The sequence below is a fragment of the Zerene cesonia genome, chromosome 7 (genome assembly GCF_012273895.1).
Source record: "Zerene cesonia ecotype Mississippi chromosome 7, Zerene_cesonia_1.1, whole genome shotgun sequence".
Lineage (NCBI taxonomy): Eukaryota > Metazoa > Arthropoda > Insecta > Lepidoptera > Pieridae > Zerene > Zerene cesonia.
Genome location: NC_052108.1, coordinates 3,394,528 through 3,421,375, shown reverse-complemented (window position 1 = coordinate 3,421,375; position 26,848 = coordinate 3,394,528). Strand labels below are relative to the sequence as shown.

General features: G+C 32.3%; 1 protein-coding gene across 2 annotated transcripts; it reads left to right on the top strand.

Annotated features, from left to right (window-relative positions):
• Positions 1-370: 370 nt before the first annotated feature.
• Positions 371-26,848, top strand: LOC119840922 (dual specificity protein phosphatase 22-like). 2 transcript variants are annotated; one of them, XM_038367701.1, is made up of 9 exons: positions 371-808; positions 7,163-7,279; positions 14,832-14,956; positions 18,413-18,584; positions 19,962-20,115; positions 20,392-20,565; positions 20,991-21,180; positions 22,528-22,615; positions 24,288-26,848. In XM_038367701.1, exons 1-8 carry the CDS (start codon positions 788-790, stop codon positions 22,580-22,582), a joined length of 1,008 nt encoding a protein of 335 aa, XP_038223629.1. In that variant the 5' UTR covers positions 371-787; the 3' UTR covers positions 22,583-22,615; positions 24,288-26,848. The 2 variants fall into 2 exon arrangements, with proteins under 2 accessions (XP_038223629.1, XP_038223631.1); XM_038367703.1 differs by lacking the exon at positions 22,528-22,615.

The window sequence follows — 26,848 nt, the reverse complement described above, 5'->3', positions numbered from 1 at the left end:
CAACCTATAAAATCTAATATAAATATATAAGACTAGAAATATATAACGGTTTGCCCCGGTATCGCCCGTAGTACTTATATAGCCTATGTCACTCAATGAAACTGCAGTTTTCTAATGCTGAAAGGGGTTTTAAATCGGTCTAGTTGTTTTGCGTAAATACGTTACATACATACAAAAATACAAAACTTTCGTCTTTTTAGTATTAGTGTTAATAAAATGTGAACTATACATAAATCAATCCGCAAATAATATACCAGATTCTATGTAAAGTGTATATGTAAAAATATCGATATCGATATTTATGACGAGCACCACTTCAGTTTATAGACGCAGTGACGCCCAAGCCCGGCACTCGGCACTCGCCAGTGGCGCGCCGCCAGCAACGATGTCTGCATGTATTTTATTTTGCTCGAACGAACCGTGACTTAAATCATAATACGAGTAAAAAAACGCGATCGATACACGATAACTCAGCGAAAAAAGTACTATTTACGCGGGGATTTTTTTTTTTTTTGAGCTGGCGCGTTATACGGCATACCGTAATATCATAATAACATAAAAAGTCGTAACGATATCGACGAAATCCCGTTTCACCGGTATCAACAATGTAGTCATAGTGATGTGAATGTTGACAACTGACATTAATAACTAAATAATAATTTATCTAATGTTGAATTTATATATTTTACTAAAACTGTTAGAAGTGTAGCTGTAGATGTTATAAAAATTGTTAAGCGCATAAGCGACAATAATTTACTCAATAGTTAGGTAGAAGACGTCATTAAAAATGGGGAATGGAATGAATAAGGTAAGTAAATAAATGATATCACATACCTTTTGTTGTTCTGCGGAGAGGGTATGGAGAGGGGCTGGTTACGTAATGTTAACGTAGCATCGCTACGATTTTGTCGCACGTAAATTCCGTAGCCAGGCTACGGGAGTTTGTAACATTATGTAAAAATTTGATTTTCAGTCTTGTTGGTTATATGGTTATATTTAAAAAAATATATAAAAAATAACACCCTTTCAGAATAAAAAAAAAAAATCTTATAGTACTCAATAAGTAATAAATTTATAGTCATCAAAATAATATATTATTATATTATATTATGTATTTATATTGATGACTATAAATTTATTAATCATAATCATCATTATGTACCTAAATTACTTTTAAATTATTTATTTTTTCCAATCAACAATGATTATAATGCATATTAAACGGTCATCGAGTAATATTTGGATTTTTTTAGAATATATATTTACAGGAATTTTTTACTAGTGTCTAATGACAAATCATATTTATCAAAGAGTTCATCAAAATTAATTACTTTCACCCTCAAGTTAAAATTTCTTTAATGAATAAGAAATAAATAAAAGACGATTATACAATATTTAACATTCGAACAAACTATTTAAAATTTTAAAACTTAAAAAAAAAAACAAAAAAAGGCGTGCCTTCAGTGAGCAAAAAAAATGTTTAATTTTACTAAATGGCTCCCCATTTAGTTAAGTTAAATATTTTTTTTAGGTTAAATACTAATAAATGCTCATTAAGTACTAAAAAAAATTAATTAAATTATAAATAGAATTAATACAAGCTAATACTTGTATATTAGCTTGTATTAGTTCTTATCCTACTACCTCAGTTATCAATACAATATCTAGTACAGTCTAATAGTTACTTTACCCTTCCATTAGCCTAATAGTTAGTCCCAAAAAATAACCTCGCCTGTGACTCCTAAAGTAATAAGCATTTTATATAAAAGCAATAAATAAATTTGAATTGAAAACGATCGCTATATCTAGCTCTATTGCTCCAAATGAGGGTAATGTTTCAATGTAACTAGTTCTGAATCGATTTGTGGATGCATTCAAATAATGTCAGAGGATTTTTTGTAAAGTCCAAGTACTATAGGGACCTATTTTGAAAATTGTCTTTTTACCTTGTCTGGTTACCTTGGGGAAAGCGTGTTAGCGTCCTTGGCTTGTAGGCAAATGAATAAAATATATGTAGATGTTTGACGGAAAATATTTGAAGACCGTCTCCCTTTTTATAGTTTTACCTTCAGCTAGCCAGTTGACCGATTTTCCCTTTGCTTTAACATACGACAGATACGACTATTAGATATGTCGTCCTCACTTGGAAAGAAATAACTATATACAATATTGAATGCATAGAAATCACACCGAAATTTAATACCCGGGTCGTCTACACATATTTCTAATGCAAACTTAAACCTACCTTTAAAAGGGATGTTTGTTACTCATAATTTATATCATATAAGTAGTATACGATAGTAATATATCCATTTTCGTTTATATATTTACTTCTAACCCTCTTCACGTATAATTTAATTTAATAATACGCGTTCCAGTTCCCTTTAGTAAAGAAAACTTTACTTGGCTGTTAACCTGACATTAAGAGGCATGTTATGTTAAGTGGCCACGGAGTTTGTATAGCGTTTATTTCGCTGAAATAATTTTCTTGTGATCTTTTTTATACATTTACATTAATTTAGCTTAGTTGATGCTTTCTTTTTTGAATCTATGTCAAACTAGCTGCGCCCCGCGGTTTCACCCGCGTTAGGCCGTATCCCGTAGGAATATCGGGATAAAAAGTTGCCTATATGTTATTCCAGTTGTTCAGCTATCTACGTACCAATTCTCATTGCAATCGGTTCAGCAGTTTTTGCGTGAAAGAGCAACAAATACACACACATCCTTACAAACTTTCGCATTTATAATATTAATAGTATTAGTAGGATACTGGAATGACTGATATCTGATAAATATTTTATGAATACCATAAGTACACTTTATATGCTGTCTGTCTCTTAATCTGGTGAAACAGAAAATCCGATGAGACCGGAATAAGAACCTAATCACTAAATCTGATCATCTATGCCTACACATTGCGTCCAGTAAAGTATGAATTTCTGTTTGTCTGTATGTGCGTTTATCAGGTCAAAACCGCTGGGCAAAAGGAAAAGAGTTTGACGAAATTTTATATGGTGATAACTGACAGTCAGGTTCAACTTTAAATATTTTTTTTGGTGGTATGATATACGAAGTACAAGATTTTGTCTACGCGAGCGGTGGGTCCATTATATTATGGAACACCCAAAATTGCATATTTTCTCGAAGAATTTCTGCCTTCTTTTCGATTTTTGTAACTAGATTTGCCTAAAAACTACTATTTTGGGGACATTTTTCCTATAAAACCTTACTGTTTTCGAGAAAAGTTACGATTTTTGATTAATTTTTTACCTGTGATTATTTCATATTGGTAACACAAAAGGACTCTACAAGAACTTGTCTCCGTTGGAATTTTTGTTCCTCTTTACCTATTATTATGTCTAAATTGACCGAACTATTGAATTAGATTATAAACAAATACAGCGTGACTTTGCAACCTGGTATTCCAAAAAGCTTTCGGTTATTTCCGCAAATGTCGCGGAATTTTATCAAGAACACGAATTACGCGGGCTTTTTGGCTACCTACGTACTATAAGACGGACATTACAATATAAGTGAAAACAGTATTATTCCTTATAATAATATGATTTGTTTAGTAACAGGTAGTGTATGCCAAATAAAATCCCATTTAACAATCGCGAGACTCAAAGGTAATCGCTCGCAATAATGAATCGATTTGCAATAAAAACGAATTGGAAATTGTCTCGCAAACGTGCCAAAGGCTCAAAGATGCGACCCAGCGGGCACATAGACCCGATTTTTATTTATTTAACCCATAATCCACGCTTGTGTAAATTTTGCTTTGCAATTCCGAATTGTTGAAAACAGTCGTCTCCGTTGTTAAATAGAACGGCTTTAGTGGTTGTTTTGTTCAAAACATAATGAACCTACATTAGCATTTAATGAAAATTTTTATGTATTGGTATTCGTTGAATTGAGTTTATATGGAAGGGTATCGTTATGTTCATTTTAAAAGTGAAGGAAACAATTATGGTACCTACATAAGTAGGTATTATAAACATATGGGAGTAAAAAATATGTATTGAAAAATATGACCACAATGAAAATGAACGGAAGTCGATATTTTTCAACTATCAATGATTGTGTAGGTATTCAAATAATCCGTGGATTTAAATTTTACAATCAATTATATCCTAAGAAGAACTACAGAAAGATGAAATGATGAAACTCATCTAAAGTTACTATATGAATAAACATGATTGAAATTACTCGAACGCTATGGTCAACAAAATTAAAATTTGTATTAACTCGACTGTAGCACACTGTAGCGTTAGTGAAATGTCAACAGCCAGATATTATCGACACATTTTATCTCCTCTGAACTTATCGTAAAACTCAATAGAAGAACTTTTTAAAACGGATATCTTTAGACCATTACGTGTCATATCAACAATCATCTCTTCTCGAACTGTTTTTGTCAGCAAGCTTAAGAACTCTTTAACAAGGCTTCAATGGAAGGTCAGTGTATGATTATAAATAATTTTAATTTAAATTACAAATAATTGAAATCATTTATACACAACTATTGTACTAATCACCTAAAAATAATAAACATAGTCCGCTCTCTTTTCTTTTGTCCTCTTTGAGACATAAAAACAAAATTTCTGCTTTAGCAGGTTATAAAATGCTGGTCACATGGACATTAGATAAAGAAAATGAAAGAAACAAATTAATAAAGTTTATATATGTCCGCTTGACCGGCAAATAGGTCATAAGCTTAATCTTGATTGACTGTGAGGGAATAGTAAAGTATACCGTAAACTCGTAGCTAAAACACAGGAGATGCGAGCTAATATGTACCCTGAACAAAATAATATTGAGCTTCATAATAATAATATGCTACATAAACAATATATTAGGAGTATTAGTGATTTAATGAGATGTTACATCTATTCCATTAATTATATTAATTGTTCTTTTTTTTTTGTATAAGCCAATGAAAATGCATTAAAATATTTTTATACCTTTGAAATGAAGTTACCACTTCAAAGACGACTCAGTGGATATTATCTCGTCACATAAAATGTTTGCCCCTGCTTTAAATGCTACGAATGACGCATTGAAATGACAAGTTTCACGATACTGTCACGCTATTCAGTCACGCAATGTAAATGCAGAATGAAATATCTTTGCAACAATTAATTGGGTTGGAATTACATAATTTATTACAGATTTAAAAAAGCAATGCACAACTTGCAATTATTTTTGCATTGAGATTGTTTGTCGATGTTTATAAAGCAAATGTTAATTTGATATTTGTAGGCAGTGGCATAGTATATTAATCATCGTTCTGTGAGAACGTTTAAATAGATCAGTCGCGGGTGGGCCTGAGCTACAATTTGTAGCCTACAAACGATATATTGTTAGTTGCTCGGGACCCAATTTAAGGGCTGCCGTGCGCATGTTTTAATGTTTCATGTTTATGATTAAATAATTTGTGTTAAATTCATATTATACGTACATAGCCTACTGTGCTGTAAGAATTTGCAAATCGCTCGTTGTAACAAGGATGTGCGTATTCATCATTTCATCCTTTTACTACGAGACCAATTCATTGTACCCTACCTGTGAAAATTGTAGAAATCTAAACGACTTAAACGTGCGAACCTTTCAGCGCTCGTGAGAAGACAAACGAGTCTAGTTGTAATTGTATTTGTATATAACAGAATTAATAAGAAATACGTTCTGTTCAAACAAAAATTAAGAGGATTATTTGCAGTGAAAAACAATATAAAAGTTAGCCGATAGGAAATTGGTTTGGTTAAAGACGCGGGTTCGAATCCCAAATTATATATTTTCTTTAAAAATTTGTAATATACAGCTTCATTTCGTAAGCCTAACATAAAACCTGAACTTTGAAGTGTTATTTCACGACATTTACATCACGGCCTTATTTTATTTACCTTAATAGCTTGAAATAAATGAAAGCTGTTGATAATCGCGTAACTTTTGTTTCTACGCGGCAAAGCTATTGTTTTCCGCACTACGCTTACACTTCCAACCACGGGAACTAATTTGCCCATAACAAAAGAACACACAATTTTCTCCATATTGTTCCGAGCGAAAAGTTATTTTAGCAAAGTTTTTTTAAATTATTTTAACCCTTTAGAAGGCAATTGAAGTTTAAGATTTTTTTTATATTAGAACGGGCAACCGAGATGGCGGTATGTACCAGTATATAAGTGTTTAATCTATGGTGGTATGCGATAACTACCCTCCACTTGCAGATATGTAGGGCCTCTGCATAGGCATTGATCGCTATTATGGGATAAAAGACCCGTACGTCATAATTTTATGACTACTGATATTTTCATGTAACATTGAACTCAAACTCTCAAACTTATTTATTAACATAGTCTGAATTGATGATGCCATATAATATTGTTTACAGTTTTTGATGTGTCTTATAATCCATTGCATTATTGTATTTAGCAATGCTTGTAATGTGTTATTTGTTCAAATAAGCTTCTGTAAGAAGACGTTTGCAATGTTTTTGATTAAAAACTATTAAAGTCTACGGACATAACCCTTTTCTACTAGATTCTTTTATCATCAGAATGCATTGTGTTTGGGACCGTATTTTTTCTTGTATATCCGCATTTGTAATGAAGACTGCAGTTTGAACTTTATAACTCCCATTGTTGTGTGCATGAATAAAAAATAATATTCAGAATATAATGCAAGTATAGGGTTTTGTATTATAATAGATTTTTCATTGAAACGTTTTTGTTTTGAGACGCAACGAAATGTAAATTGTTGGAATGATTGCAACTTATATTTTTTTTTTATTAGGGACCTAGAATGATCGGGAAATATTCACAATACTAAATATGAACTTTAAAAATCAGTATAATGACGTACATCATGTATATGATATAATAATAAGTTTGTTCTTTACATTACGTTCTATAAATCTATTAATGGACATCGAAGGAATAGTTAATTAGAGATTCCTTTGGGATATTACTGTTAAGGTTAGTCCCAACTTGCAGATTGATGTGTTAAACTACTAAACTAATTGTAAACTTCTGTGACATTTAATGAGGTGTATTCTGATAAACAAACAGGATTAAAAGTTTAAGCACCCGTAAAGTCGTGCAGATACTAAGCTTTCCTATAAATCGTTTAATTTAAATTTGAACTTGATAATTATTTGTTCCAGGTGCTTCCCGGGCTTTATGTGGGCAATTACAGAGACTCAAAGGATCCAGTACAATTAGATAAATATAAAATTACGCACATTTTGTCTATTCACGACGCTGCAAGGAGAATACACTCTGTGAGTAATGTTGTAGTCTTAAAATGAAAAAAAAAAAATTTACGTGCCATAATCAAATGCCACTCACATTTTTGGTACTTATTCCGTTTATATATACACTACCTCAATCCAAATTATTTATTAATTAAATTTACTTATTACAATTTAATCTAACATTTAATACATTATTATACATGCAATTATTCAACGTTCGACGCACCTACCCACACTTGTTCATAGTCTTTGTTGACGAGCTGTGATTTGTTATCAATTGATAACATTAAATAGGCACTTGTGACGAATCTCAGTGCATTCTAATTATGATCAAACTAATGTTAAATATAATCCTTTTGATTTCTAACAAATTTATAAATTATTTTTACCTGTAGATTTGAATAATTTCTGGGCTATATGTTTTGTTTTATCCCGAGTCAATTAAACCGGACTCGCGGCAATAGGCTGATCATTCGTTCATAAAATTATGATGACCAAATGTTTTGTAAGCTAATCAAGTATATCTTTACTGAGTAACAATTTATTATTATTTCTTGTCCTGGGTCATCTCGAGCAGTCAGCGGCGAGTGGCTTATTATTCATGAATAGGAAAATTACATCTACACGAATCCTTCGAAGTATAACCATTATTCAATTCTCGTTTCAAAGTTTCAAGTTCATCACAATCTGTACCGAGGGAACAATTATCTCCTCCAGCAGACATTGAGTCTAAGCTTCTAGTCCTTGTATGAAGGCGTCTGTGACCTTGTTACATTGCTCTCCCTGCTGCGTTTATTTTTGTACTTCCATATAAATTACTATATTCTATGTTTAAACTGAGCGTAGCTAATAACTTTTCATCCAGTGTCACAGATAATTTAGAACCTTGTGTCTTGTGTCAGAATAAGCGAGCCACAGATTCATTATTTATTGATGTTAGGACGTTGCAAAATATATATCTACTGGATAAAATTTAAGATATATTGGAAATCGTCAGTTTTCAATTACCTACGCGACGCTGCCGTAGCGAATAAATAAAACTAAACGAACTGGTCAGTCAAACCTCATTGAATGAATTATCTGATTCTCGACAGTGTTAGGTAAGCTTTTATGCTATTATAGATTTTGCTTGAATATCAAAGATGATAGAAAGCATGCTACTATTGCACGCCGGTCTTCTAAAGGGGTGTGGTACTTCCGCAGTGCGAGATGGCCCAAAAAAATTAAGCGAACGTAGGAATCGATCGGTCAATTTTTTTAGTAGTGCATCAGTCACGATTAAATCTTTTATAAGCGGCTATCACTTCCTATCATATCATATCCATTAGTTACTACGTCAGTTTAAAAAATTTAATTCTTATTTATTTAATGTTAGTTTAGTGAGAATAATATCAAGCTGTTAATGTTATTGTATTAGGAGAAAGATTATTATGTAACAAATGTTGATAAACCTTTAGAATACTAAACAAATAAAAACTTTCCAAGTCGCTTTATAAATGACAGAGTTCTGATGTAACACGCTTAAAATATTCAAAAAAATTTAATCTAATCGTTACTGAAGTTGGTTAAAAAGGTATTTGTATACATCAAAGAAAGCCGATATTTGCTCAATGCCAGGTGACTAGCGTATGTAGAGCAGGCACACTGCATTCAATATGACGGGGTCAATATATTGCAGAATATAGGACGGTGGTCTTTTATTATTCGATCTCGACATATGCCACCTGTCTTTGGGGTCACCTTTTTACTCTGTTCCAGTATTAAAATGAGACATCATCCTTAAATATTTTTATTCAACAAACGTGAAAAAAAATAAAGTTACAAGTCATAAGCCATAATCCACATTTAGTTAGGTTTAGTACTCCCCATTGTAAGCAAAAAGTTACTCCCTTATAGCTTCTAAGAGTATTTAAATGTCTTATTTGTGCTACTCTTAACGCTTTTTTAACGAAACCTTTAATGTATAAATTGCTTTTTTAAATGGGACTACGAACTTCCACGGAGATCCGTTCTAGCTGTTTGATCAGGATGGTATTAGTCAGAAGCGGCATTTTATATCAAAATAGACTGAAACGTTTCACAGCCGCATTTGTTGCATAAGATAAGCGCTAGCGTTCCTACTCATGAATAACATTGAATAATGGTTTTATCTTAAACATATGTCTTGGACACATGTTAAAGAGTGATGGATCGTGCTTTTCAAGTTAGTCGTGCGTTCATTCGTATGTATCCTGTTAACATATTACTTTCGCAATATTGTGAATTTATAGGACGATAGCTGTCCGCCAGGTTTTGCACGTAACCATGACGATATTACTCGATAACCATTTTCTACACAAATTTTCATATGCATTAACTTGAAGATAAACTCATAGGTATTCATTTTGTGAAAATATCAAAAGGTGTGTGGTATTGTTTTAATAAAATGATTACGTACCTTTCAAGTGGGCGAGCAAAGAGCAAACGAATCTCTGGAATGATTTCAAATTATTGAAATTGTATAAAATATAGATGCTATTTATATTTGAGCTTGTATATTATTATTTATTATAGCCACACATATACATTCTGCATTCAACAAAATTCGACATTCGCGTTTTACATATGAATTGACCTCATTATATACGAGAGAAACGTGGGTGTAATTTTCTGTAGGTAAGTTTAAATTCCACAGTTTATCGCTTTGGCATATTAAAAATGCACATTTCCCGTGAATGAAATGTGAATTTAAAATGTAGGGTTGAAAAATAATTGTCTTCTTATTTAAAATTGTTGTATAGACATATTGTATGTATTGTTTTATGTCTAACTAGTTTTCTGCCGGTGATTCGCTTGTGTGGACTTTGGCATATTATCGAACTGCAGCGATTATCTCTAAGATAATTATTGCGACGTAAAAGCGGACTATCAAAATATATGAAAAATATACAGATTCGTTCATGTTGCTATTGTTAGAAGTAGTAGTAGGGGGTATTAATTAATGAAATCATGCACACTCAAATGAGCTGAGTTATATTAATGTGAGTATCGATAACTCACAAAATTTGACATAACAAGTTATGTTCGCCGTGATATATTATACCTTGTTGTTAATATAAATCGATAGTTAGCTAGACGCTATAAAGCCAGACTTGATGCTTAGATTAGTATTGTGGCGATAGGTTCGATCGACCGCTCCCTATGCGCAACTTTTGTATTTCTTAGCTCTTTTTAAATTTATTATTGATTGTTCGCTGAAGACTCCATTGAAAGGCAATATTTTTGAATAGCTCTCATTCTACATAAGCTTGGGGATAATCCTTATTTTATTGCAAAATAAAGTGAATATATATGTTATATGTACAATGCCTACATCGACTTAACTGATTGTTGAGTTAGTAAGTAATATTCTTGAAATCTACGCAAATATAAAGTACTAGCTGCGCCCCTCGGTTTTACCCTCGTAAGTCCGTATCCCGTAGGAATATCGGGATGAAAAGTTGCCTATATGTTAATCCAGTTGTCCAGTTATCTACGTATAAAATTTAATTGCAATCTGTTCAGCAGTTTTTGTACAGAGTAACAAACACACACATCCTTACAAACTTTCGCGTTTATAACATTAGTAGGATAGTAAGTAGGATTATAAGTTAGTAGTATTTAGGCGTTGGAGGCGGACATCGCGGGCAGGCAATCGATAATGTCGATCGTCAATTTTTTGTCTCATAAAAAAAATTGTGTTCTTTCAGCAAAGTTCGAGACATGGTGCTGCAACATTTTCTATTTACAAAACTTCTAGTTTGTGCTAGTCGCGGATCGACTATTTAGTTCATGTTATGCTCAAGTTTCGCGTTTGATCGATAGCTGTCCAATTTAATCAAATCCTTATATCATAATAATCAAAAGAAAACCCATTCGACTCTTCGATTCTTTTGTCGAACAATTATGGTGTTGATATTTTGCATATGAATTATGATCCAAGTAGGTACATCCGTTACAAACTTATGAATCATAACAATATAATTATTGCACGTAGCTCTGAATATACCTTATCACTTATTATCTTACATCTAGATCTATTGCTAGTCCTTACATTTAGATAGTACGACTATTATATTAAATCTTTTTATTAAAGGACTTACACACATCAAATTCAGATTAAAAATACGTTTTTATCTATATTCCCTCAGCTAAATATCGGCCCATTGTTACGTCTTAAGAGAGCTGTGATGCTCATCCCCATAAAATTCTCATATGTTTCGACGTGTAACGTAGGTATACGTAGGGCTGGCAGCTTTGTAAAATTTGATATTTTGTTTATTTTTTTTAAATTTGACATTTTTTTTATCAAAAAAATTAAATTAGTGATGATAGTTAATATCAATACTTTATTCCGTAAAAATATAGTACACATCAATAATACATCCGGACCTAGAAAAGAGCGCAATTATATTTTTTGCATAGGTACTATAAGTATATTGAATAATTTTGGTGTAACTTACCAGAGTTGTAGCTTATGTACCAGAATAATACATATTATTCTATAAACATTGATGTGTTTATTTCACTAGCAGGCTTTACGTAGTTTAAGATCTTCAAGATTCTAGATATTAAAAGATTCAGAAGATATTTCGGAAAGCCTAAAATAAACAGTACGAACGACGAGCGAGCGAGCGAGCTTTCACTCGAGCTAAAATGTTAGCATGATTATGTAGCTCATAACCTTATTAAAACTCTATTAATATGTAGAAGGTTAGCAGCCCTATTACACCTACAGCGGTATTAATAACGCCGCTTTAATCTCGACATCCCTTCATTTATTCACATTCAGCTGACGAAGGCTTGTATAACTTAATAATGTTACCTAAGCCGAGCTGAATTGTGGGATACGTAACGAACCTTTGTAAATAAAAACGAAACGAGCGAGTAAGCTTTGCTTTTTTTCACGTTGATAACAAATTTGCATAATATGGAATGGAAATGCCTTGTTTAATAAGACTTCGAAGTTATAAAGGTATATGTAATAACATAAAACTGATTAGTTGGTTTTTTTTTTGTTTAAACGCGCTGATCTTAGGAACTATTGTATCGATTTCAGAACCGTTGGACTTCACCGTTGGATATATACGTGATCCCTGAATTGTGTAGGCTATACACATGTAGGTATGTCAATTTCTTTGACACGCCTTATAACAGACCAAATGGCTGAACGGATATTGACATATGAATCAGAATTTTGGTAGCTTCATAAATTATCAAAATGGCGCCTTAAAGATAAAGCCCAAATAAAAAGGGGCCTTTCGTTTTTCTTACCCTATCAATATGGATATCCAAAAAAATCGTAAAAAGGTGTAAAGATAACTTTATAACAGATTTTTTGAAAGTTATTTTTGAAGTTGTTTTTATTTGACTGCGGATCCCACATGGCCAACCCACATGGACACTTTTAATAATACGGTTGACTTTCAAACTTGTAGAATTACATTATTATTCTGATTTCTGTGAACAAATCCTTTGTGTGTAGTTTAACATTGTTGAGTGCGACCGTATTTTAGAGAATGAGTCGAAACTAGTCCACTAACGTTACACGAAATATAGCCATTAACAGAACTAGGGAATGTAGGCAGTACAAAGACCCTTCTGTGCTTTGTTGAGTAATTAAACTGCATAGTGGTATGCGAGAGCTATGTCGTATATGAAATGGATGTAATCATTGTGAGTTGCCAGTTCTAACATGGTTTTGCGGCTATTTTCATTGAAAGGTAGTTTCTGCTACAAATTATAATGAAATTTGCACTTGGTTTTAAATCACTATACTAAATAAATCTATTCCAACATAAAAAATAATTAATAATTACTTTTTACAATTAGCAATTCTTTTCTCACAATTATTTTTCTTATTATTCACATATTGTTTGTCTTAGTACATAAAATACACTAGCTGTTCGCTTCAGCTTCCCCCGTGATACATATACAGCCTATCAATAATTAATTGAAGTTGTAATTTTTTAATGGTGAAAGTTTTTTTTTTAATCTGTCTAGGTGTTTTTGTGTGAAAACATAACAAACAAATCTTTTCTCTTTATAATATAAGTCAAGAAGTATAGACTATAACCATACTCAGGGCACGTAGATTCAGTTTTAAACTTTAAATGCGTTTATTCCCTAGACACTAACGAAACAATTTAGTATGGCATGACTGTGTTAGTCTGAAGACTCAATTTAAAATGAACGTGTGAATTGTTAACAATGACATAACCGCTTTGATCCTTATTATAAAGTCTACGTCTATGATTTTAAATGTTATATGACGTGTCTAGAATTTACTATTATATTTTTCTATCCTATGCAGACTAAAAAAAAGATTTAGCAAATGAAGAGAGCATAAAGTAAATTCCTACAATAATGATAATGTATGAAACTTCTTAAATTTAATTTCATTCTTATGACGATTATAATATTGGGCTCAAATGAGAACCCAGAGTATGAAACCTTTCTATGGCTATACTTTGTTTTTTTTTTGTGTATGAAAAACTAAAATAAACCTGCGCTCAATTCTTCACCTATCTATTCACCTTTTCATCTGGAAATGCAGCCCCTTTAAAAATATATTCTAAGCATTCGTCAGGTACACTCGTATATCTCGTAAAGTTAATTGAACGCTCCACTGCCATGAGTCTGTCAGATGCACATTTTTATTTCACTCCATTTAGAAACGACGCCTAAAAGGCTAAAAATCATCAAATTGTAGACGTTCTGTGAGCGCTTTTACGGGAGATTGCTTTGAAATTCTCCTCTTAGTCAATCGTAATGACAAAAAGCTTTTATGTTTGCATAACAATGCAAATACAAACCTTTTTCTGAATAAAATAAACTATATGAAAACGTCCGACGCCAACCGCGTTCAGTAGCGGATGTGGCTCGCCCTCCATGATTTATTGTATGAGGGTAGGTTCAGTGAAAGGCAATGGATGTTTAGAGGCGTTTTCATTTATTATAATGTAACGGCACACCCTTATTTCCATTTTCCCTTTTAAAATAAGTTTGAGAGTAAAATATAATTGTACTTTGTTTTAATTAAATTGACTTAAAAACCAGTTCTACCTACTTATAGCTGAAAACATAGTTTTAGTACTGATGTAAAATTTGATATTTCGTAAACGTTCGGTAAACTCAAGTGGGTATATTTTTGTACCTCATATTGTTAGAATGCCAATGCCGAAAAAAAAAACTATGTTGAAAATAGTAGTCGAATTTTATTTATTATGGAATACTTTTATAATTACTGGCATTATAGAGCGTGTTTGCGTGACCACTAATTTATAGGTTAAATTTTTTTAACATAGCTATAGTAATTGAGAATAATTGTCGAAGTTAAAACTTAAAACCAAATAGGTGATAGATAATTTATATTAAAGATTTTAGACTCTAGCAAGTTAACAATTTCGATGGAATCGTTAATGTGAGGAAAGTCACAAACAATTAAAAAAAATTCCGATATTATTTTAAACAATTACAACACGTTTACAGAATCGCTAAAGTACCTACGAAGAGCATCATTTTTGTCTTACCTATATTTGAAGCTATAATTTGTTTCCAGGACAAACATTATTTATGTATAATGGCATCGGATTCGCCGGATCAGAATCTGACCCAATACTTCAGTTTGTGCAACGATTTTATTCACGCAGCGAGACTTCGGGACGGAAATGTTTTAATTCATTGGTAAGTCAAATAGATTTGTTGACGTTATCTATGTAGATAGATAAACATATCTTATAAAATAGTAAACAGGCCAATTATAAACATTAAAATATACTTGAAAAAGAGAAATGGCTACGCATTAAGTATGTTTTATCAACAATGGTTAGTAACATTATTTTCCGTTGATCTGTTTATTTACATATATTTTTGTCAGTTAATATGTGTGTCAATCACGTAAAAACCACTTTAGTTATAATAGTAGGTATAGTAGTAGTTAGACCTATATTATTTTCATCAGATAGGCTTCAATTTTTTCTTCTTAATTTTTAATTTGATTTTATTAACCATATACTAATGACCTTATGAAAATAATATAGAGGTTTGTAAATATGCTTTTGCTCAAATCTGTCACAAATATCAGCATCTGACGAGATTTTTATTTAAATTATTAACATTCTGCACTCCTTTTCAAATTTCATCGTCCTCCGCCCCCGCATCTTTCGTAAAAAAAGGTAGATCGTATAAAATTTTTATGCAATACGTAATAGGCAACCCGCTTTTAGGCAAACAAATAACAGCTGAAAGAGAATGTATAATTATATCTCAAATTGTAGAACATAATTAATAGTTAGTTCCCTAATGTCTCTTCTTTCTGTAAGGTTATTTTTATGAATATAGATAAGTAAATTTAAAGAAATTATCTAAACGTAGTATCTGCTAAGAATCATATTATATTTAGCTTTGATTTTGTTCATCTTGCTCCACGCTGACGCAATAGCGCAAAAAATTATAGTACAACAGAGTAATTACCTATAGAAAGCTTTTAACCTGATAAGCTAAGTTTTCGTACCAGTAGGTTTTCATTTCCTTAAATCGTTGAAACGTCTATTACGTCATTAAAAATTTCAAACGAACACAATTCGATAGTATACAGCAATTAATAAAAGTAAGATTAGGAAGCATATTTATGTTCATTTAACTTTTTTTCAATCATTAAACATAGTTTTGATCGATTTGCTTATGCACTTATGAATTCCATTATTATTTATTTGGAATATCGTAAGTAAGTATGAACCAAGTCGGCTAAAGATATAGCATTAATCACATAGAAGATGCATTAATAACCACAATTATTGTTACGGTAGCATTTTAATTCAATTGACAATCAAATTTAAACAATAGTAGCGCCAAACCATTTTTAAATTTGGAAATAGCTATTATGGATACATATGGAAATTACATTTGTAACAATATAATAATACGGACAAAAAAAAATCTAATGGCCTACACACCAGTTAGGTTCACCTAAGCTTTAAGATATCTGTGATACTCTTTTTGGTGTGGCAAATTCAAGAGATATTCATCATGGACGAATTAGGTACACATTTTGAATTATTTCTTCAAGATTTTTTTAATTTGATGTTTAAATAAGTACCATAATACATATAAACTATTTAGTAATCTCTGCCATAACTAAGTAACCTTAAAAATAGCGTGATAACAAGAACAAGCCATCTTCAATTATTCTGGCGCGGAGCCATAACTGAACACTCGGTACATGATTTATATTCACGTGATGTAATCGGCACCGAGACTTATGAAAGCAACGTTTTTTGAAATTGAGTAAAACTTTTCAGTTTCCATCAAACTAACTCTATTTCAACTTAAATGAGAAACTTTGACTATTAATAAATAGGTAATGTTAACGGTAATAAATATAGGTAATTTAAACAGAAAGAAATAAAGAAAAGAATTACACGAATATTTATTTCAAATAAATAAATTATAATCTTTGAAAATATTGAAATATATACATATAATAATACATCGTTCCAATTCCTCGCATGCCAAAAATAGTGAAAGCGTCCATTATTCTTTAATATTTTCTTACCAATCGAGTAGGTTCGTAAACGATATTGATGAAAATATTTACACGTGGATTTCGGAACTGAAAGCAATTTAACAGTTCCCAACGGTACCTACGTAGTTCAATCGAAGCAATATCCAATAATCTTGAGACGAATAAAGGATTTCTCCTTTATATTCTACAATGTGTTCACATATTGACGATTGATTGGCGCTTATATTAGAACTTTTTTTTAATCTTAACTTTCTGTTCTCAAGGAGGGTAGATATTAGAAAAAAACAATAAAATAATAAAATAGAGAATCCGGAATGTTATCGGAAAAAAATGTCTTGTATTTGGTTCATGAACCAAATGTCGCATTTTGTATCTAACAACTTGAATCTATATTTTCTCGGTAATATGACAGTATAATGGTAATACTATTATATAATATAGTATTATATAATAGTATTCTAGTATTATTTTATCTGTAACAGTCTACAACTATACAGGCGTAACGAATTTTCGAGGACCTCGAAAAGAAAATTTATTGCCTACCATAATCATTATAATAAGACTAAATAAATGCGACAGGGTTTTTTTATTTGTTAGTACTTCTTTTCGTCACAACGGAGCCATGATTTTTATGTGTGGAATTAATACTTAAGAGGTTAGGTGACATAGGTTAATTTTTACGGCGGGAAAACATCTCATTCCCATAAGAAATTACTTAGTGGTGGCAGAAAAGGGAAAGAAAGAAATGAGTAGTAAATAGATATTTAAAACTACTAAACATACACTTTGTTATAAAAAGTATTTTTAAGTAAGCTTCAGAAAATATTACATAAAATTATCCCTTTTATTTTATATCGATACTCTGTGCTCATTGAAAACTCACACAGCGTAACTATTTTATTATGTAAGCTTAATCAAACGTGAAGTAACCCTGTGTAATATGAAATGAGTAGATGGATACACGGTTTAAAAGATTCATCTATTTAACTCTTTCTTGTTAAAAGGCCGATTGGTGTATTTATTCAAAAAAGGTACTTTTATAAACATTAATATTTTATTCCAAGGATGTTTTTCAGCTATCCATTAAATGTAAAATCTGGATCTTATATTTTATAAATATAAAACCATAAATGTTATATTCAGATGTTAGTGCCAAACTTAAATTTAATAAGCGGACGATGGTTATATGCAAACAGACATTAAACCATAATTGCTCTCGTTTTAATTGCTATAATATGATTTATTATTTATGCACAATCAGCCTAAATGGATTTATAGATTTGGACGTTGGAGTTCAAGTTATTTAACAAATTATTAAAAAAAATGTATATATGAATGTCTTGCTATTTTCCTTCCAATCCTTGCAATTTTTATACATACTTTATGAAAACCTACAATGAAAAAATCTTTTAAAAGTTAGCCCACATCCACAATTAACCCAACGCACTGTATTTATTCAAATTATTTTAAAACGATATGTAATAAACATTTACCATCTCACATTAACAATATTATAAATTGTACACTTAACATTAAGTTTGATGGGACGTATACTTGTTTTGTTATCTGTGTAACAATTACTGGTAAACCTTCAAATAAATAAATAAATATTTTAGTTTAGCAGGAATGTCGCGAAGCGTGACCGTGGCGGTGGCGTATATTATGTCGGTAACGCCTCTCTCGTGGCGTGAAGCCTTGAAGGTGGTGAGAGCTGGCCGCGCAGTGGCGAACCCTAACCTAGGCTTTCTTCGACAGCTGCAGGACTTCGAGACTTATAAACTTGTCGAAGTGAGTATAACTATAGAAGAGTGTTAGTACGTATGTGTGTTTATATACATAATATGTATGTATTGTCGAGATGTTGCGATGATTATGAACAACGCTCAGAATAGATGAAGTAAAATTAATCCACCAGATTATTATCATAACGTGGTGTGTGTTTGCCATCCCACAAAAGGTTCCTATAAAAATACTTCTTATACAAACAATGAATAATTAAATACAAATTTAATCTCCTTGTTTGGAAAATTAAAGCCCAGTTATAAAAATACATACTCTTATAAGTTATAACTAGCCAGGAATGTCATCGATATGTGCCCTCGGTCTTAAATTGGAATCTAATTGGACCGTTGAATAACAGAATTTGTGTCATCCGCTTTAATATTAAATTACATTAAGTATGATATTACAGTAGGTATCATATTATATCTTTTTATTATCAGAATTAAAAAATTAGAATGATATATGAATCTGTTTTACAACACTTTCTCAATGTTATTAATTTCAAACAAAAAAAAGCATTTCTTAAAATGAGGTCAGTTAATTACAACACTTACAATCGGGTAAATATAAATATTCGGATTCCAAAATTCATTCGAATTACGTAAATGATGATAATTAATCAATCGCATAACTCGTTAGCCAATGTCCAAAAGCCAATGAAACTGAACATTAATTGAAACAAAACGATTCAATAATACCTTTGCGTAGAACGATATTACGATTATAGGCTTATTGAACGGCCGCATACTTCCAATTTAATGATTGAGGGATTCATAGCTTTAATTAGATTTTCCCCACGTGTGATAACCAGTAACATAAAATATTAATAAACATTAACATCATGCCATAATATCTCCTAATATGGTTATACGAGCTTTGATGTTATGACATACCTAAGTGTTAATATTTAGAGGATAACCAAGTTTCATTAAACACTGTTTGTGGTTGTCTCATCAAATAATGCAATAACTGTAGATAATGAAATTTATCATTTCTCATATCATATTATGCGAATTGGGAAAGCAGGTCTGCTACGCTTCACGTTTAATTATTTTGGTTAAATTCGGTAAAACATAGATAAGCTTCTTTGTAAGCTTCTTTGTGTCGTTCAAAAACAAACGGAAGTGAAATACGGGATACAAAAATGTTAGTAGCAATAATTAGTGAAGCGCAATAATTTTCTATATTCGCGAGTGTAAACCTAGAACACGGTTTATTATAACCACCGTTAGAGCTAATCAAAATTGACTTACTATTTCAACTTGAGAACGTAAACTAATTAGCTCATTTATTTATTAGTCACAATACTACCTACCTATTTCGAGTAACCGAGATTTAAAATAAAGGTTCATTTTTGTTATTTACTACTATTCCCTATTGTAGGAGAGGAGGCGTCTAAAAGAACGATACCCGTCCCTAGCCCTAGCTGACAGCGATATAGCGGAGTGCCGCGTTATGCTCGATTCATATCAGACAATGCTGAGCCAACGGACGATCTGCGAGGGCAAGTGCGCCATGGGCAGACAGTGCCCGACAGGTCGGTAAGAACGGTTTTAATTTAATTTTTCTATCTCCTTGTTCATGTTTGTTTTTAATATTCAATGATATGAAGGTAGCATGTAATAATAAATATATTATTATTTATGCCGATTAAATGCAATTTTTAATCAGGAATGTTAGGGTATACCTAAACCCTCATAGATCTGTATCCAGTAAGAACGAAGTTACCTGTGATAGAATTAAAATACAATAATAAACGTTTATACTTCAATTGATTTCCACAATTCTACCACCCGTGTACATTGAACTGCAGGTGTATGTAGGACTGGCTCCAAGAGGCAGCCCCGCCCCCGCAGACCATCGACTACGTCTGGCGCGGGAGACTCCTCGGGTTTGAAGCGCTCGCCTTCCACACTGTCCACAGCTTCCACTGCGTCTGGCTACCGGCCGCGGTCGTCTCCCGCTGGGCTTTATAGCTACACTGGTGGTGAGTTGATGGAAACTAATTTAGTTAACGAAAGATATTATCAAAATGAAAGTTTTATGGTTCAATTCATGTATATTTTCCAGTTCACATCAATTACAAAGCAATTTTATCTTGACAAACAAACAATGATAATAGTTGATAAAAAACTGGGTTTTTGGTTGTTCTGTTTATATTCTCTTTGTCACATCTATTATATAGGTATATGTGATTAACTGGTGATAGGTCAATGATTTTCATAAGCGTTATAGTCCGATTTTTTGTGAAAACTACTAAATATTAACAGATTTGATAGATTGAATATTTGATAAATAAAAAAAATGTATGAGATGAAATTGAAGTTGATAGTGTTTCATCTGGTCTGACACATCAGACTCATCAGATGGGGTGCGACATTGAGGGTATTCGAAACTGTTATTATAAACTAGTGCCATCCCGGCCGAGCCGCTCCGTGTCCGGACTGAGCGTGACACGCGTGACGGACCCGGTGGGCGGCGGCACGGCAATGGCGGTGGGCGGTACGGAGTACTCGCGACGCCGCGCCGCGTCCGCGCCCGCTACGCCCGCGCTCTCTCCCGCCGCCTCGCCGCCGGGGTCGCCACACCGAACGCCGCATAGGTAACACAAGATAAATATCGAAAACCTTTCATATCCTTTAACCTAAAAACCAAACCTTCCTTTCCAAACATCCAAATTCTCCTAAACTTTTCAAATTCTCCTAAACTTTCTAGTTTTCCTAAACTTTCCGAATTCTCCCAACCTTTCCAAATTGTCATAAGCTTCCCAAATTGTCCTAACCTTTCCAAATTGTCATAAGCTTCCCAAATTGTCCTAACCTTCCCAAATTGTTCTAACCTTTCGAAATTATCATAAGCTTCCCAAATCGCCCTTACCTTTCTTATTGTCCTAAGCTCCCCAAATTAATCTAAGGTTTGCTGAAGTGCCCCAAATTAACAATTACCTCCCAGTTTTGTATTTGCTTTTGGCATTTATATTTGCATATGGCATATAGACGTTACGTTCACGTTTTTGATGCGTTCATCTTTTGTTTTGTACACGAAGAAACTTGGTAGCTAAATTAGATTCAGTAGAGCGTTCCTTACATATTTGTTTTTTTTTTTTTTTATTTCATAGCGGGCAACTGAGCTGGTTGTTCGCCTGATGGTAAGCGATCACCACCGCCCATGAACATTCGCAAAGGTAGGGCCTCTGCGAATGCGCTGCCCGCTTTTTTGCGGTAAGGGAAAAGGAATGGATTAACGACTGGAAAGAAGGAATGGACTGGGACGGGTGAGGTAAAGGAAACGGGTCTCCGGCTCCCCCACTCACCGTACGAAACACAGTGGCATGCCACTATTTCACGCCGGTTTTCTGTGGCGGTGTGATACTTCCCCGGTGCGAGCTGGCCCAATTCGTGCCGAAGCGTGCTCGACTTCCACAATGAAATGAATGTTTTATCTTACGAGCCGTCTACATAAAAAGAGTTTCGTCCAACATTATTAATTAGTGCTACTGTGTGATAGCTGTCCTTACAATATTAACATTTAGGTAACCTATTTCGTTTGCCGAGTCCTAATGTAATCTTATAGCAAAGTTTCCTGACTTTTCTTTTATTCAGTTTATTATTTTCTGTTCCATAGGATGCCGACTCGTTGTCCCCTTATTTTCAAGCCAATTTTGAATCTTAGTTAAAGAAGATATTCCATTGCACAGAATATGAGATGCTTGACAAATCTTAATAGAATAAAGAGCGCTCTTCCGCCAGTTGTACATAACGTGTTATCAGGATAATTGGCTCAACTCACAGCATTTAATTCGAAAATGTTAGTGCAGTGACGCCTACGTGAAATATCAGTAAATGTATTAATATATAAAATAAAATGTTTTTCAAAAAAAAAAAATTATATGCATTCATCAATTTTGTTTTTTTTTTAATCTTACTCTTTTATTTTAATGTTTGACTAGAGGTGGATGTGCTTGGACGATACCAACAGTGCAATGGAATCCAAAATCTTTGTAACGATCATCACTTCATAGCATCACTTCTTCATCCGTAAGCTATCTTTTATAACTTTGTTTCATTTTTTTTCAGATTTTTTTTCTAACTTCGAATTCATATCATGTGCACTTTAGTCAAATTACGAAAAATAACGTTTTACTAAATGAAGCACAGATACATATTACAAATTCCTATAATATTCCCACAACTCGGCTCATTTAAATAAGTCAACACAGCATAAATATTGTGAAAGCCGCTTTGCACACATGAAATAATAAGTAGATAATCTGATGAAACCTTAATCTGGTTAAATCTGTTTACTCTTTAACGAGGAGAAACGTATAAATACATACATTCATCTCATGAAATAAGAGAAAAACTTGGTTAATAGAAAAAGAAAAGTGAAAAAAGACAATGTAGTTAGCGATGAGCTTGAGGTTCGAGGAGAATGAGGTTAGCGTTAATAGCATCGATTCTCAAAATAGTTACGAGTTTATATTACAGTTTTTAGGTAATAAAACAAAGGGACAGGACGGGACCAGGGCAGTTCCTCTATAGCTTATTTTTACGGGATCATTAGATCGCGAGTCGAGTGTCGCGATTTTTAAGACTTTTCAATAGTCTAAAAGAAAGTGACAAATAAAAATCCAATAATAACATTTTTTTGCAGAAGAAGTAATCATTTTTTTTTCTGTAATCCAAATGCCTAAACAAAATGTTCTTTGGCTCATATTGGTATAAAGATAGCTTTTGGTTTGAACTGGGATATAACAGCTACTTATTATGTAGGTTCCACAATAACAACTTAACAGGATGACTCTTAATTTTATTCATTTACCTATTATTTAATTTTGCATAAATATATATATACATACGACCAAATAACGACATACTTATATTAAAAGTTAGTCACGTCGTGTCCGTGTTCTTTAAATAAGATGTCCTCACTCCCCATTGCATAACTGTACTATTTCTTACTTTTACTATTTTTACTATAGTATTATGTTATCTGTGATTTTACGTATATGCACAGATAATATAATACTATGTGTACGTACGCGTAAAAGTAGGAAATATATTGACCAAATTTCTTATTAAAACTTTTCGTATTAAAAATGACGTCTGCTGCATTTACGTATAAATTTCCATATATATGTCTGCTTAACTCAGCAGATGCGATTTCATCTTGGTATCTGCACCCGTCCAATAGATAGAAATTTCCTTTTCGTTGTTATGACAACCTCATTCGTTTTATGTAGGTCAAACATTGGTTGGGAATAACATATTTTTCTGATGACAGCTCGTGCTGTGATTAGATTGCGAGTTACATACAAAAACATATTAGTTACGTAGAGGTTTTATTTCCTTGCGTCAAATAATTTGGACTTTTTCACTTTAACAATAATTATCTCATCTTTATGCGGTAGTACTCTGATACTATGAATACATTTGTCAATTTGTAACCATGAAAAAATAAATGATTCAACAAAAATTTTGGACTTTCAATAAATCTCGAGAACTATCTGTTACATTTTAAATTATATTATAAGAATTATTTTTGTAATACATTAAATAAAATATAAGATCGCAAACACTCATTTTAGTAAAATTGTAATACTTATCCTCCGGCATCGTATTGTAAGAATTTTTATTGAATACAATTAGGATAGCATAGTTATTAACTAGAAAAATCGTTTCGACTAATTAATTTTTTCCCAATTTTCAGATCTCGAGCATTACAGAGGTGTTCGTAGCACCGCACCGCGCCGCACACACGACTCATCCGGCCATTATAGCTTGTATTTTCTTCTCAGAATTATCTTTATGCCTTCCTTTGAAAGCGATTGTTTTTTCCTAGTTTATGAATAAAATTGAAACGAAGAAAATTACTTGATGAATAGTAAACTTTTCAATTGATGCACAATTATGATCGTGTATGTGTGAAGAAGAATTTATTGATGGGTGACTAGGTTATTTCATATTTGGAGTAGGTAGGATGGACATTGGATAATGTTTGTGAAGTACCAAAAATGATTAGTAGGTAGGTATACGCAATACTGATTAGTTTATGAAATTACATACTTTCATAAACTAACACCTAAAAAGAGTAAAATTATGTGTCTACTGGGTAAACCTAGTACTGAAATCGAGTGACTCTTTCATTCGAAAAGTGAAATATTTTTAACGTAAATAAATAAGTCGCAATTTGCGATTGTTAAACAGGAGGCGGATTTACTTGCACATTACTGAATAATGCATTTTTTTCATTACTTACCATTGCCCATGAGGCTATATGAATAAATAATTTATCTGAGAAATATTGTTTAGATTTATTTAATTCATTATAAATTGCATATTGTATATATATCTATGTTCTTAATCTGGTTACTTTGCGATTTATTTTACCTAAAAGCATTACCAAAATATTAATAGGTACGTACTTCAAAACAAGTAGGTTCCTTACTGCGTTACCTACCCTTTACCTAAGCATAGGGATTTGAAGTGAAGTTAAAACGAATCTTTTTCTTGTGATCGTGATAAATCGTAATGTTATAGAAAATTTACTTCGAATTACGTAAATGATTAAACGCAAAGATCTCGTTACATTGAAATTGTCTTAAGTTTTTGTAGGTATAATTAAGGTAATTCTCTACTATTTCGATCTTTCCACTTCCTACTTCTACTTATTAATCTGTAAAATAACTATAAATAGCAGAACATAGAATATTATTTATGTCGATTTTGCTTGAAGTTGGCGCCAAAACTGCGATCAATTCTGCATTTACATTTTCATTCTTTAGATGCTAATATTTCTAATATAATATGGGCAAAATCAATTGTATTTTTATACGTCTACTATATATTTGCGGTAGAAAAATCATTAGTTTTGGCGCGAACTAAACGAAGGCAGTTTGTGTAATACAGCATGATGCTAAATGAAATTGTCAAAAGGTTAAAGTTTATTATAACGTTATAACAATAGTAATCTTGATAGCGGTAAATTATTTGATTTCAATTTAACAGGATTTTGAAATAGGTTTAATAAATTCAATTTATCGGAAAGAAATATGGGTAGATTATAAAGGCGATGATGTAAACGACGAAACGAAACATGTTTTGTTTCGTTCGTCGTTATAAAACGGTATGATTTCAATTCACATCATGCTATATCAGACGAACTGCAGTATATGGATTAAATACAAAAACTACTAATAGGTATGTCTTTGCTCAAACAGTAGGTCAATATTTGGCGCGTATCTTTAAGCTATTGGTAGATTTAAAGCAATACATTAATGAATTGCACTTTTTCTCTATATGTAGAAATATGAATGACGATATATTTATAACAAACAACGAAAGATATTCGATCAAGGAAATATGCCGAAAATTTTCTTACAGGTAAATTGCGAAGGATTGGTATTTTTCAACTATTTAATATAAGGTATACGGACTGAAGGTTGAATACATGTTTAAATTGTGAAAATACATTGGTTTGTTAGTGAAAAAGTAAATTAATCGTGGACTCACATAGATTTAATTAAAATTTATTAAGGATCTAATTAAATATCATCTTTCACGGTAGTCCCACAAACTACCTAGGTACATTATCCTTTGTATCGTATAAGACTATATGAATTCGATGCGATACATTTCATTCTGAATCCAGCGTAATATCGCAGATAACATTAAATTATTTGTTCGTATCATTGAAACTGTGGAGCTGTTGTGCACAATCGAGTAATTTATTTTTCACTTGACGACATTATTAACAGTCTGTTTAGAACAGCAAAAGAAAAGCTTTACCTTTGGAAAGATTTGGGGCTTGGTCTTATAAGACATACTTGGTCTTATCACAGACAGAGATGGGTCTATACATAACTTTGTTGCTCTCTGTCTCACGATGTATTGAATGGCAGAAGCTTCTTAACATTCTGCAACTTTATTCTGTGGAATTTGAGCGTGTACCTCCTAAAGTTGTGACAAAGAATAATAAGTTGTGAATTATTGCATATCTTTTCCCTCTTTCTCTCAATAGAATAGTTTAGATTAAGGACAACGGTGATTTAGATGCCTTTACATTGTGCGCACAGAGTGTCTTTCTTGAACGGTTTTAAACCGTTGTGAATAGACTTCATTACGCTTTAGACGACGTAGGTATAAATTCATATAAGAATGTAACCAATCACAAGCGCTAGCTCTAACATTTCCTATATGTAGCTTTTCTTCGTAGCGCAACTCCATGTTTATTCTCACAAATTACTCTGTGATATAGTTCTAATAAGTGAA